This window comes from Rhagoletis zephyria, unplaced genomic scaffold (assembly GCF_001687245.7).
Source record: "Rhagoletis zephyria isolate East Lansing unplaced genomic scaffold, Rhagoletis_zephyria_1.1 Rzeph_scaffold_00260, whole genome shotgun sequence".
In the NCBI taxonomy this organism is placed as follows: domain Eukaryota; kingdom Metazoa; phylum Arthropoda; class Insecta; order Diptera; family Tephritidae; genus Rhagoletis; species Rhagoletis zephyria.
Window position 1 is genome coordinate 16,232 of NW_016157344.1, and position 12,579 is coordinate 28,810.

Below are 12,579 nucleotides of genomic sequence, written 5' to 3' on the forward strand. Positions count from 1 at the left end.
TAATTTGCGTAGAATATTTATAAATATTTGCATATTTAATCAACATATATGTATATGCATTCAAGTCTTTAGTTGACTTATAAGCTTACATTTTAACAGATGTATTCTTACATTTTAGGCAGAAATTTACTTGACGTACCGGTTCCTACATACATACGTACATACATACGTATGTTAGCCACTTTAGAAGACTTCGCATTATGTGTATTTTCTTAAAAGGAAATCATTTGATTTTTTTTTTACTTTTAGGAGTTTGTTTTTTTGTTTTGTTTTATTTTTTGTTAATCAGAGCCATTGTAGAATAAATCAAGTTCTCTGGCTTGGAAAGTGGGTTTCACATGGCAATAAAATCGCTGTTTTCTAAAACAGATATTTCTAATAGTTTAAAGAAAACAAAAAAAAAATTCACGAACCCAATCTCACAAGCTTCTTAGAAACTCCTTCGTTAAATGTATTATACCAATCTAAGTATTCTGGACCAGATATATGTATTAACTAAACGCTGCACTACACAGTAAAAATACATACATCTTCAATAGCAACGCACAATTGATCATTTCTTAAATTAGTATAGTCGAATCTGGTCCGATCTTATGAGTAAGAAAAATCTTGATGTTTTCGCACTTTAAAATTTTAAAACGATCGCATTTCGTTTTTCCAATAAAATGTTAATATTAGAATGCAACCTTTCTAAAATCAGCTTAACATAAAAACAATTACATGGCTATGATACTCAATTAAAAAAAAATTTACACATTTAATGCTTCGAAAATTTAAGTCTTAAAAAATACTGGTATTGGCTGAGGAAACTTTTACGCATTACAGTTCTTAAAATTTTGGTAAATTAAAGTCGATATAAGGAATGTGCACTAAAATGTCCAACTTTTTTTACTGCTTTTTTTTGGCGCAATTAACAAGTGGGTACAACATGTTCGCTAGCACCGCACAGCGATATTTCAACAATCTAGGTGGACAAAATTATTTATGGATATTTTTGAGGTATATTTGCGATGCTGATTTAAGGTATACTATCTGTTTTTTACGGTTGGTCATTGTTTGCGAATTATTGCAAATTTTCAACGGAGAATCACCTTTGCAAATAAGTGCTTCTTTGGACTAAGTCCACTTTCGGCGTACAAAAATTACACTCTATAAGTCACTCATAATGCCCGTGCTGGTATATGGCGGAGAAGCATGGACAATAAAAAGAACGCGTTGGGAAAATCGCAGACGATGGAGCGATGAGCTGTTGAGGCTTTACAACGATATTGGCATAGTGTGACGAATTAAAATAGAGCGCCCACGCTGGCGCTGGTTATGTCGTACGAATGAACAGAAACGCTCCAGCTCTGAAAGTATTCAACGGGGGTCACGATGCTGGTAACAGAGGAAGAAGGAAGCCTCATCTATCCAGCAAAATTTTGGACTCACTTGGAAATATCTTTTTGGTTTACAGGCACGGGTCGCTGCCAAAAAAAAACCATTGTTGCGACTAGGGATGGAAAGTTTTGAAAAATAATCGATTCTCGAATCTTATCTAATCCTTACGATTCTTGGAATCGGATAATCGACGGCGAGATTCGAATTATTCGATTCTAATCGATTCTTTATTTCAATCTTTCTTTCAGTTGAAAAGTCTATAAAAACGGCCATCAATCATAGCTAATAATGATATTAAATATAATGAATCAGTTAATATTATTATAACCAGAGTTTAAATAGTAAATTTGTGGAAAAACTGCTTCATTTGCTATAAAATGGTGACTGACACATATTCACGATACTGTTTAATATGGAAAGTAAATAAATTTTAATTCCCTCCTTAAAATTGCTTGTTTTCATAAATTCATGCCTACCATTTGCCAATTAGTCTTACTTAACCCTTCTGCAATGTTTGGGTCAAAATGACCCAATTTTCATGAAAACATTCTTTAATTACAGAGTTAGACAATTTTAAATAAGCGGCGGTGTTGTCTATTCGTTAAATGCATAATCAGCTATAGTTTTGCAAAGAATAAAAGGGTTTTTTGTTTTATTTTGTTTTCTAGAAGCCAACATAGTTTTTTCATCCACCCAGAGTGTTTCTGGATCCAAATTATTACTTAGTATTTAAGAGCAATTTTGAACAGGTAAGAATACAGCACTTTCCGATAAAGTGTCTGGCTATGATAAATAAAATACTAACTGAATAAAATCTTTTATTTTCTTAAAATTTAATAATTTCTATTATTGGGTTAAAATGACCCAAAACATTATACGAAGGGGTAAATCCCAAACACTGCAGAAGGATTAACATTTATGGTAGTCATGTCAGAAATTTCACAATTCTAACAACTGACGCGTATCTAAAGATGTGAGAAAAATAGGAGAATCGAGTTCTCAGAATCGATTCTAGATCTATTCCGAACATTTAGAATCGGTTCTCTAAAATCAATTATTTCGAGAAAATCTTCGATTCTAGAGTGGAATCGGAATCGATTTTTCCATCCATAGTTGCAACCGGTAAACGATGTTAACGATTCAAATGGGCAAAATAACATAAAAATTGGATGGAAACAGGTGTTAAGTTTGGTGGTGGCAGTGTGATAGTAAAGGGGTGTTTCTGCTACAATGGTGTCGATAATACAGGTTTACAAAAAAAAGTTTCTGCATATTGAACCAAACCTCTTTATCCCTGTTATTCGACGCGCTGAATGCGAATCCGAAATCTGTTAGCCTTCATAACGCCAGGTTCGAGGTCATTTGAAGGTCAAGTAGCGAAAATTTATTGAATAAACCTAAAAATTCAATACAAATCTTCCGAATTTGATATATGCATTTTTATTTCGTATTCAACAATTTTTTTCCTATTTGACCCTCAAATAACCTCGAACCTGACTTTATGGAGGTTAATGGACCTCAGATTCGGGTTCAGCGAGTCGAAAACCCCATTTATATGAGTTTTCAGCTTTATTCAATTAATTTTTCCCTACTTGACCTTCAAATGACCTCGAACCTGACGTGATGGTAGTAAAAGACCTCAGACCGCATTCAGCACGTCGAATGACACTGAAGAGCAAAATCCGAACAATAAAACGAAAATTAAAATTTGTGGTAATGTACTTTTTCAATTTACTAAATTTATGGTAATTCAAATTTGTATTTCGCTTTACCGATGTTTAACTTAACCTTTGGCAATAAAAATTTGTAGATTCGAATATGGAAACTCAGAAAAAAATGATCAAATGAAAATGAATTGGATTGTTACAGTTTTACACGCTCTTAGTAGTTGCCGAATTTTATAATTCAAAGAGGAGTTCTGGCTCATTTCCTGAAATTTTGTAATCAAGGTGCGTGGGATTTTCGCTGTGCGTACAAGCAAAATACCAAGCAAAAAATTTTAAAAGATTTTGCAAAACGGTCTGGAAGTCCACGCCATAAACAAAGAAATCATATCAGCAAATTTCCGTTTTATGGTTATCTAAACAAGCGATAAAAGGGCGGACATCACTCACCAAGGTCAAGAAATCACCAAAAAATGCAATTGCCAGGCTAGGCATATTGGAGGTATCTTCATACCAATTAACTTTGGTTCCAAATCAAAAATTACTGCTTTTTCACTACAAAGCAAGTGACTGGGCATGATGTAAGACGTGGAAACAAGTTGCTGCAGATAAAGAGGAGGAAGTCTGCCCTAACAACCAGAAACATGTCAGAAACGCATTTTTACCAAAAAAAACGCATAGGATTGGTATTATTTTGAAGCGGGCATTCTTCCCAAACGGCAACACCATCCCACCAAAATTTAATATTAATTAATATTTTAACTGTGGGGATAAAGTTCAACGTTTTCTGTTGGAATTTGGTTCAGGTGCTGTGGAAATGCATCAGGGGTACGCCTAACATTGTACATTTAATAATGTAGAACCGTATTAAGCCTTAGTGAGCAAGAACTGTGGTAAAAAGGAAAGTGACAGTAAATGAGCATTCTCTACAAATGACAATGATCCGAAACATTCTCCGAAGCTCGGACCAATTAGGCATAACTCCTAAGTTTTTATAATCATGGAGTGTTAAGGTCTGATTATGCATACTTCGCATAACTTCGCTCAACCATTTGTACCAGTGCAATAGAAATGTAACTTAAAAAAATGTGAAGCAAAATCTAAACAGATCGCTAAGTTTATAAAGGTTCTGCGGGTAATGGAATAGATACAAAATATATACAAAGCGCAACGAAATTACAGTTTGAAGTTTATGCGAAGTTATGCGAAGTATGCATATTGAGACCATTAGGCACGCCAGATTTGAGTCCAACAGAAAATGTATGGAAGTGTTTGAAAATGCTACTGTTCAATTACGCAAATTCACCCAATCGCATGCAAGACTTTGGGCATGGCGTTGAGGAAAACCGGTACGCAATCTCATCAGATTTCATCCAAAAACTGTGCGAGAGTATCCCAAGATGACCATAAAAGCTAATTTATTCAAATTGGTTATGGCAAATTTATTAAAATTCAAGCAAATGGTAAACATTTCTATCGGGTGCAAAACTGTGAACAATTTGGTTGCTAAGCTTCTTTTCAATTTTTATTTATTTATTTATTTATTTATTTATTATATTTTGCGGCCTTCTGATGAATCAAACATTGGAAATGTGAAATCCGAAGCTAGAAAACAAAAAGTTCACATTATGTATTACTGTTACGGTTTATCTCCTCAGTGTAGGTTTGGTTCAATATGCCGAAACTCTTATTTTGCAAACCTGTGTGCACTCTAAAAAGTGCATGTAAAACTACTGCTGAAGAGTGGATATTTTTCAACCAGAATCATGATTTGATTTTAAACATGAGATTTTGAAAATATAAAACCGCGTCGTTTAAAGTACAAAACCGCGTATCGTCATTCTGCAAAACCGCGTAACTGACTTTGGCTGCCAAAAATTGGATTTGCTCACACACGCTCTTGGCTAAATCCTTATCCATTCGTCCTGAAATATTCTAGCCATAACCATTTTGAAATATGAGTGTTTTTACTCTCTAGAAAATAATGTATGAAACCTCACATACGCGGTTTTGCATTTTGTTGATACGCGGTTTTGTACTTTAAACGACGATATATATAAATATAAATTAAATATAAATATAAATATAAATATAAATATAAATATAAATATAAATATAAATATAAATATAAATATAAATATAAATATAAATATAAATATAAATATTCTACTAATAATAAACTTTATGTGCTCATATTTACTCAATTTCAAACATTTTAATGTAATTTTGCTGTACGCGAGAAATTTGGTATGTAAAAGTAAACAGACAGTGTTTAATTTTGCACATTATATCATAATATGCGCAAATTTAAACAAACATTTTTTAGACTGTAATTAAAGCGATAAATACAAAAAAGTAAGTCCAAACTTTTGCGGGGCAGTGCAGATATGTATTTATCTATAGTTTTTGATGTGTTTGCTTTTACATACGTAAGCTGGGATCGTTTGATCGAATCCCAGTGAAGAAGTCTGATGAGGAGATGTGGTGATCTCGGAAATCGCAGCTATAACTTCCACCATTTATAAATTATTGTTGTTTTTCCACAATAATTTTTCATTAAAAACGGCCTCATTCTCAATCAAAATTGTATAGTATCATTTATTAGGCAAAAAAATACCAAAAACAAAATACATAAACAAGTTGTGTAAATGTTGTAGCCGCTGAAGACGATCTCTGACGGAGATTGAAATGTATTAGGAAAATAATATAATTTCATTTATTTTTAAAGAAAATTAAACGACTTTAAATTAACTTTTTATACCTATTTTATAAACAAAAATACTTGACAACGTAATTTTTTTCTTTTTTCGTGCACACTCTTTATATTAAACTTAAAAACCACATAAGTTTTAAGCAAACAAACTAGTAATTTTTGGGACCAGCCTTAAGGTACCACCTTTCCGATAAAAAAGAATTATCACGGTTCACGTGGTTCAAAGTTATTAGTTAACATACAAAAAAAACTACAAGTAAAAATATATTCGGTTAAATTGTAAAATTCACCTTTTTTGCTCATTAATTTTTTCTCAACAATGACCCGGCTAATCAAAGTTTATACAAAAATATATCTGCTATAAGAAATTAAAAAGCAAAACGCGCCGTACTTGCGATTTTACATGGCTTGGAGAGTCTTACCAAAATACAGAAATGGTATTTTCCGCCAATTTTTTAAGAGGCTAACAGATGACCTAGAAAGCGTGTCAGTTTACATTTGACTCTAAATTTCACTCAGTGCGGACTGCCGAATCATTAAAAGATCATTTTCATATTCTGGTAAGAAGTATTTTTTATAAATATTTATTAGAAAAAGCGTTGATATTATTACTGTATATGAAACAGAAGTCGTTACCAAATCGCATTTAAATCAATTTAAGTGGAAAATCATATTTTTATCTGAAAAAATAATAATTTTTCACTTAAATTGCTGGTAAAACCAGCAGTAAGTATTCCTTATTTTTGTTGTTTAATCATTATCGGCGATCTTTTCTATCAATTCGCACTTATATATGCTCAATCAGCATATTGCAGTTATTAGAAAACAAAAACATAAAAGCATTGTGCAAATTTTTATTTTCGGGTCATTGCATTGGAAAAACGATTCCAATTATGAATGTGCCCCGTTTCGCCGTGTGACCTTAGTTTATAAATGTGCAACTTGTTCTTCGCTACACTAAATACTATACGCCAGCATGATTAATTCTAGTTTATGTTGCTAAGTATATTAACACATTATTACGCACGCACATGCATTATGAGCTTTTGCGCGTTCAATGTGCGAAGTATTTAGCTTCGAATGTATGTATTTACAAAACTGTTATGATGCATTCACGGCTCACGACTTTAGACTCTATTTTATGGTAATTTAAGCTTTCGAGTGGATATTCTATGTTTTCCTAAAATTAAATGTACCTGTTTATCGTTCTCAATTTAGTTAATACTAAAGATGATTTACTTTAATTTACGCTTAATGTACGCTTTATAAATTAAATTTTACAGTACTATTTCTAAAGGTTCACCGAAATCTTATCACTTTTACACTTACACTAAATTTTTGACTGCGGCAGTATTTAATAAGTGGTAGATTTAACCAAACTCTATTTGATGTAGTGTTGTTCTCTACTTGCCAGACGACGACAAAAGACTGCGTAGAGGCGGAGGCAGAAGCCATGGAGGCAATCGCATTAGCAGATGTCTTTTTCAATCCTACTGTTTTAAACGGTATAAGTTTAACAAATGCAGACTTTAAATCTATCAGTGTTAGCTTTTCTTTTACACTTGTGTGAAATGTGTCTTGCAATACATGAGGCACGAACGCATTTATAGCTAATGAACTTGAATTTGCCGCGCCAGTTGTTCTACTAGGTAATACTGCATTATTTTTTGTAGTGGCGTTTTCACCCAATTGTCTGGTTTCACTAAACTTAAGTATCATCACTTTTTTGTAGTTTAAAATTAAATGCTTAAGATTATGCATATAGCTGAACAGAAAAGGTTTTGAATCGCTTTGCGTTATGTGAAATGAACTTTGAAAATCCAGTGAGGCCTTCACTTGTTGATCTTTTCGGCAGGTGTTACACGAAGACATTGAAATCGGAGTACTACTGCGACTTAACAACCAGCCAAATACATTGACGACCGGCCAGCTTACAGCTGTTCCGATGGCTTTCCATAAGGGCGAAGGTTGTACTGATGTTGCGCCACTGTTGTAGGTGAGCTCTTCATTTTTCACTACTTCATTCGGATGTTTATCGTAGTGATCATCTGCGGAAATAAATTGAGAGGTAAGTAAATTCAATGTACTTATATGTAATCATCAGCAATCGTGTTCAAGACATTTCATTCTATTTTTGATATCATCATATAAGACTACTAGGAAAAACACTGCCGCCATGCAAGAAGAACATACCTTCCACTGTTTTTCCTAACATGTGTCACAACTACGTACATAATTGCGTCTAATGTGCAAAAATTAAATCCGATTAGCAGATCAATGACAAAAATGGCCGTTTTGCGTAATGGAAAAGATTTTTCCCTACATAGGGTCCCGCACAAAATGTATGCCATAGAGAATTTTTCACAATGTATGCACATATTTTTATTTAAATCTTTTCGCGCAAATAGGGTTTATACTACAACAAACAAACATACATACTACAACAAAAAATAATATTTCTAAACTTTGTGCAAGGGGCGGGTAGATTCAATATATGTATATATGTTTTGAAAATGAAATTTTGTAGCCCATTGTTGAACATGCATTGTATGAAATAATCTACGTGACACTCTCAGCAAAAAACTGCCAGAAAACAACGCGATTTTCATATTTAATTTTCATAAATATTTAATATTGTTTATCATTTTAAATATTTTTTTAATATAAAGTTGTAAATTCTTATGCAAACTTATTGAATTTTCCTGAGCCTTTCACAAAGTTTAAAAGCTTTTATGTTTTTGTTGTAGCATAAACTTTATTTTTGTAAAAAAAATAGCATAAAGAAATGTAAATAAAAAACTTTGCATACCTGGTGAAAAATTCCCCACGACAATAATTTTGTGCGGCACTGTACATGTATGTATTCTAGGCTGGGACGATGTTGTAACCCATGCCGCGCCGTTGAAATTATGATACTTCTCGTTATTACAAATAAAAAATTATTCCACGACATTTTTATGGAACATGTTCGGTTTATATAGATTTTTCAAAGCACTCTCATCGACAAAAAAATATAAAAAGTATTATCGTTTTCGAGATTTTAAGGTTTGAAAAAAATGCACTCCCTTAAATGAAATTATCTGGTAACAACGATTACCAGTCTCAAATTTCCTTTCATATTACTAAAGTAAGTTGAATTTCTTATTGTCTATGTAAGCAACATTTTTCCACGGGATTGCCGGTTCAAGACCAATTCATGAACTTATCTTCAATTTAAGACTTAATAAACCGGAAGTTGGTAATACGAACCAAAAATAGAGCATCATCGACTTGGTAAGTAATATTTTTGTGTCTTCTCCATTTTAGAAGCGGTGTACGGGTGGTCATTGTTATTTTTGTGAGTATCTAAAAAAATGTAATTCTTCGTACAAATATAAGCTTTCCATGTAGCATTAGTACATTAGAATTGTACGAACACAGACGAAATAAAATTTCCAAATGCACCGAAATTTGCATATATGCGAAACCCTATGCACAACATTGTGATTAGCCTTATGTATTTGTAAGTACTTTTACTTAAGTACATAACAAGGGAGTTTCTGTATTTTTAAACGTTCATATTTTGGCGTTCAAGAAAAAAATGCAGGTAAAGATTTTTTTTCATGTTGATATTTACGTCGAAAGACATTTTCTTTAGAAATATTGTTACAAATTATGCAAAGTTGTCGATAAATCTATGAGTAGCTCCTCACCAGCAATCTAGTTAGAAAATGTTGCTAGCATATTCAAATTCAACTAGCTTTATTTATATGAAATGTGAGATTGGCCGGATACGTTTAAATATAATTGCATTCGAGTGCGTGTACTTTTTATCACATCTCAAAAAAACAGAAATTTGGCCATTCCCCATACCTCGCCCGGCCTAATGTATGTGTACGGTGACCAAATTTTTTAAGTAAAAAGAAGGTACAAATTTTCATATGCTTATATTCTGGAAAGGCACTTAATTGGAACCGAACGGTTGAAGAAACGTTATATGTAACCCAACAACATACATATAAGTAGTTTCTTGGCTGTGCAGAGCTTTTAAGATTTATTGTTTTCTTCGAATAACAGTATGGTGGTGGTCGGACGAAACCACACCTAAGAGCAAAATGAAAATGGGCTCAAATTTGAGCTATTTTAGTACGGCGGGAATTAGTTGATAAAGTGCATGCCGAATGTGATTTGAAGATTGAATGCCTACCGTGATAAGCGGCACTACGACGTGATGAGCCTTATAAGCATCGCATGCAAGATCTTAGCGAGCGATTATCTGAAATGCTAAATTCTGCCGCCAACTAACTGATTGAGCGTTGCCATTGTGGCTTTAGGCTTGGTAAAAAAAAGTTTCATATACGCTTTCAACAACACGACTATCTCTGTCTGAATTGGGAGAACCTCCCCGAACCGTCCAAAGTGGATCCCTATCATGCAATTAATAATAATAGATTGGCGCTTACACATACATATCTGTGTTCGTATGGAAAAGTAGCTTATGTCGAAAGGCTGGCTTTAGTATAAATCGGCATTCGCAGCATACGATTGCGAATGACTCACTGGCGGTGAGCCGTTGAGAACTTTTGGCAAATAAACGTGCAAGAAATAGCTCCGATACTAGCAAGTCAATATACTTATTAAGTCTCATCAAAAAAATCTTTGTCGTTTAAAGAATAAAGGGAATGCCGCATTATACTAAAGCCAGCCTTTCGACATAAGCTACTTTTCCATACGAACACAGATATGTTAGTGGTTGGCCGAGCTTCTCCTCCGATTTGTGGCCTGCGCCTTGGTGTTGTCTCACAAAGGGGAGGGACCACAGTTGCACGCAGGCTCCGAGCGGCGATTATATTTTTATAAGCTGTTTTTCATGGCAGAAATACACTCGGAGGTTTGCCATTGGCTGCCGATGGGCGACCGCTGTTAAGAAAAAACCTTTTTTCTACATTTTTTGCGATGTTGCTTTGATCAGGGCTTGAACCCAGGCCCCGCGGAGTGGAAGCACGGAGTGCTTAGCACTACACCACAGCGGTCGCTATCATGCAATTTCTTTGATCTAATTTCAGAGAATATAATCCGAGCAGTCTCTGCTATGGCTGAGTATAAGTCCCTTCTTTTGTGTAATAACATCAAGACGCACACCACCAATTGGAGGATAATTTCAGTCAAATACAGTGTAGGCTATTGTTATTAGGGATAAAACGATACCATGGAAGTATCGATACCTGTACTTGGAAGTAGCATCGAATGAAAGTATCGATACCTACTAAGTATCGGGCTAAAAGTATCGATAACTACTTATTTCGATATTTGTAACTACAGTCAGTCAATAAAGTTTAGGTACAGCGAATTTTTGACAATACGGGCAACTATTTTTTTAATATTTTATTTTCCGATAATTTTTTATAAAAATATGGTTAATTCTACAATAAAAAACCAAAAAAATTTGAGTTCCAAACCTTGTGCAAAATTAAAGAAAATTTTGCAAAATTTCATTAAAATATTGCACTTTTGGTAAGTCCTAGCTCCCTCATACTTGCACTTTATTATACTAAAATTGAATGGGCAAAAAACTGCATACTCAGCTTTTTTCTAGAGAGCGTAAATAAAAAGTGCAATATTTGAATGAAATTTTGCAGAATTTTCTTTAATTTTGCACAAGGTTTGGAACTTTGTATTTTGGGGGTTTTGTTGTAGAATTAACCATATTTTTATAAAAAATTGGCGAAAAATAAAATATTTAAAAAATAGTTGCCCATATTGTAAAAAATTCGCTGTACCTAAACTTTACTGACTGTATATTAGAATTGTTGGTATAAAAAAACATTATCACATATCTAAGAATTTTTGTCAAAATAACTTATGTGCCTATCATTTTTGATTCTAGACGAATGGTCCTTAATCTTTTTAAGAAAAACTTTAAGTTTTAAAAGATGTTTTACCCGAAAAACAAGAAAAAAGTGCAAAGTCACAGGCCCTCGGACTTTTATAACTTTTTAATAAAAGTCCTTAGAAAAAAGTTATCTTTGGATTTTTATTTTATTTGAAATAAAATAATCGGTCAACCCGGACTTTTATTTTTTAGGCCAGCAATAACGTTAAACTTGGCCAAATATTTTTTAAGTTCGAAATAAAAGTCCTTTCCTAATAATAAACAAAAACAGAGATCCCACGATTGCCGCAATACACCAATTATTGCCTCATTTTATGCCCCAATCGTGTGATTTCACAATAAATTGACTCATGCGGCAATAGAGGCCGATATTGTGCTTACTAATCAAATACAACCCACTTGCGGCAATCGTGTGATAGCTCGATTGGCAATCATGGGGCAATGAAAATTTCAAAATTGCGGCAATATTTATTGTGTTCTTGTGCGGAAATTGAAGTGAACAACACACAACAATATTTAGGCGGTTTATTTAAAATTTACTTTTTTGCTTCCTTCTATGTCCAAAAATCACTGAAATGAATATCATTGTTTTCGGAAGCAACATAACTTTTAATTTAATTTGTATTCAAATTAAAATTTTTCTTGAAGTCCGATGGCGGAATCTTTGCTGCGATATATACCACCACAAGCAAAACTCTTACGAGAAGAATACGAAATATATTTTATGTCACCAATTGGCAAACTGCCATGACAGTATAAATTTATTTAAAAAAAAACTTAAAAGTTCAATACAGCCCAGACGGAACGGTAGAACCTCAACATTTTGACCAGTTTTGACTATTTTTCTTCTATTTGTTTAGTGTTCATTATTTTTCTATAAAAGTATAGCTCATTGTCTAACAAAACCGTATAAATTGCAAGCTTTATACAAAAATTATATAAATTTCTTA

At 33.3% G+C, this 12,579-nt stretch overlaps 1 protein-coding gene across 10 annotated transcripts in view; it reads right to left on the reverse strand.

The window, feature by feature from the left end:
- Positions 1-6,064: 6,064 nt before the first annotated feature.
- Positions 6,065-12,579, reverse strand: part of Ephrin (ephrin) — a 276,024-nt gene continuing 269,509 nt past the window's right edge. For all 10 annotated transcript variants that reach the window (XM_017609859.1, XM_017609858.1, XM_017609856.1 and 7 more), the window contains one exon: positions 6,065-7,805. In XM_017609859.1, coding sequence (XP_017465348.1) covers positions 7,057-7,805 — 749 coding nt within the window. In that variant the 3' untranslated portion in view covers positions 6,065-7,056. The remainder of the gene's footprint in view (positions 7,806-12,579) is intronic.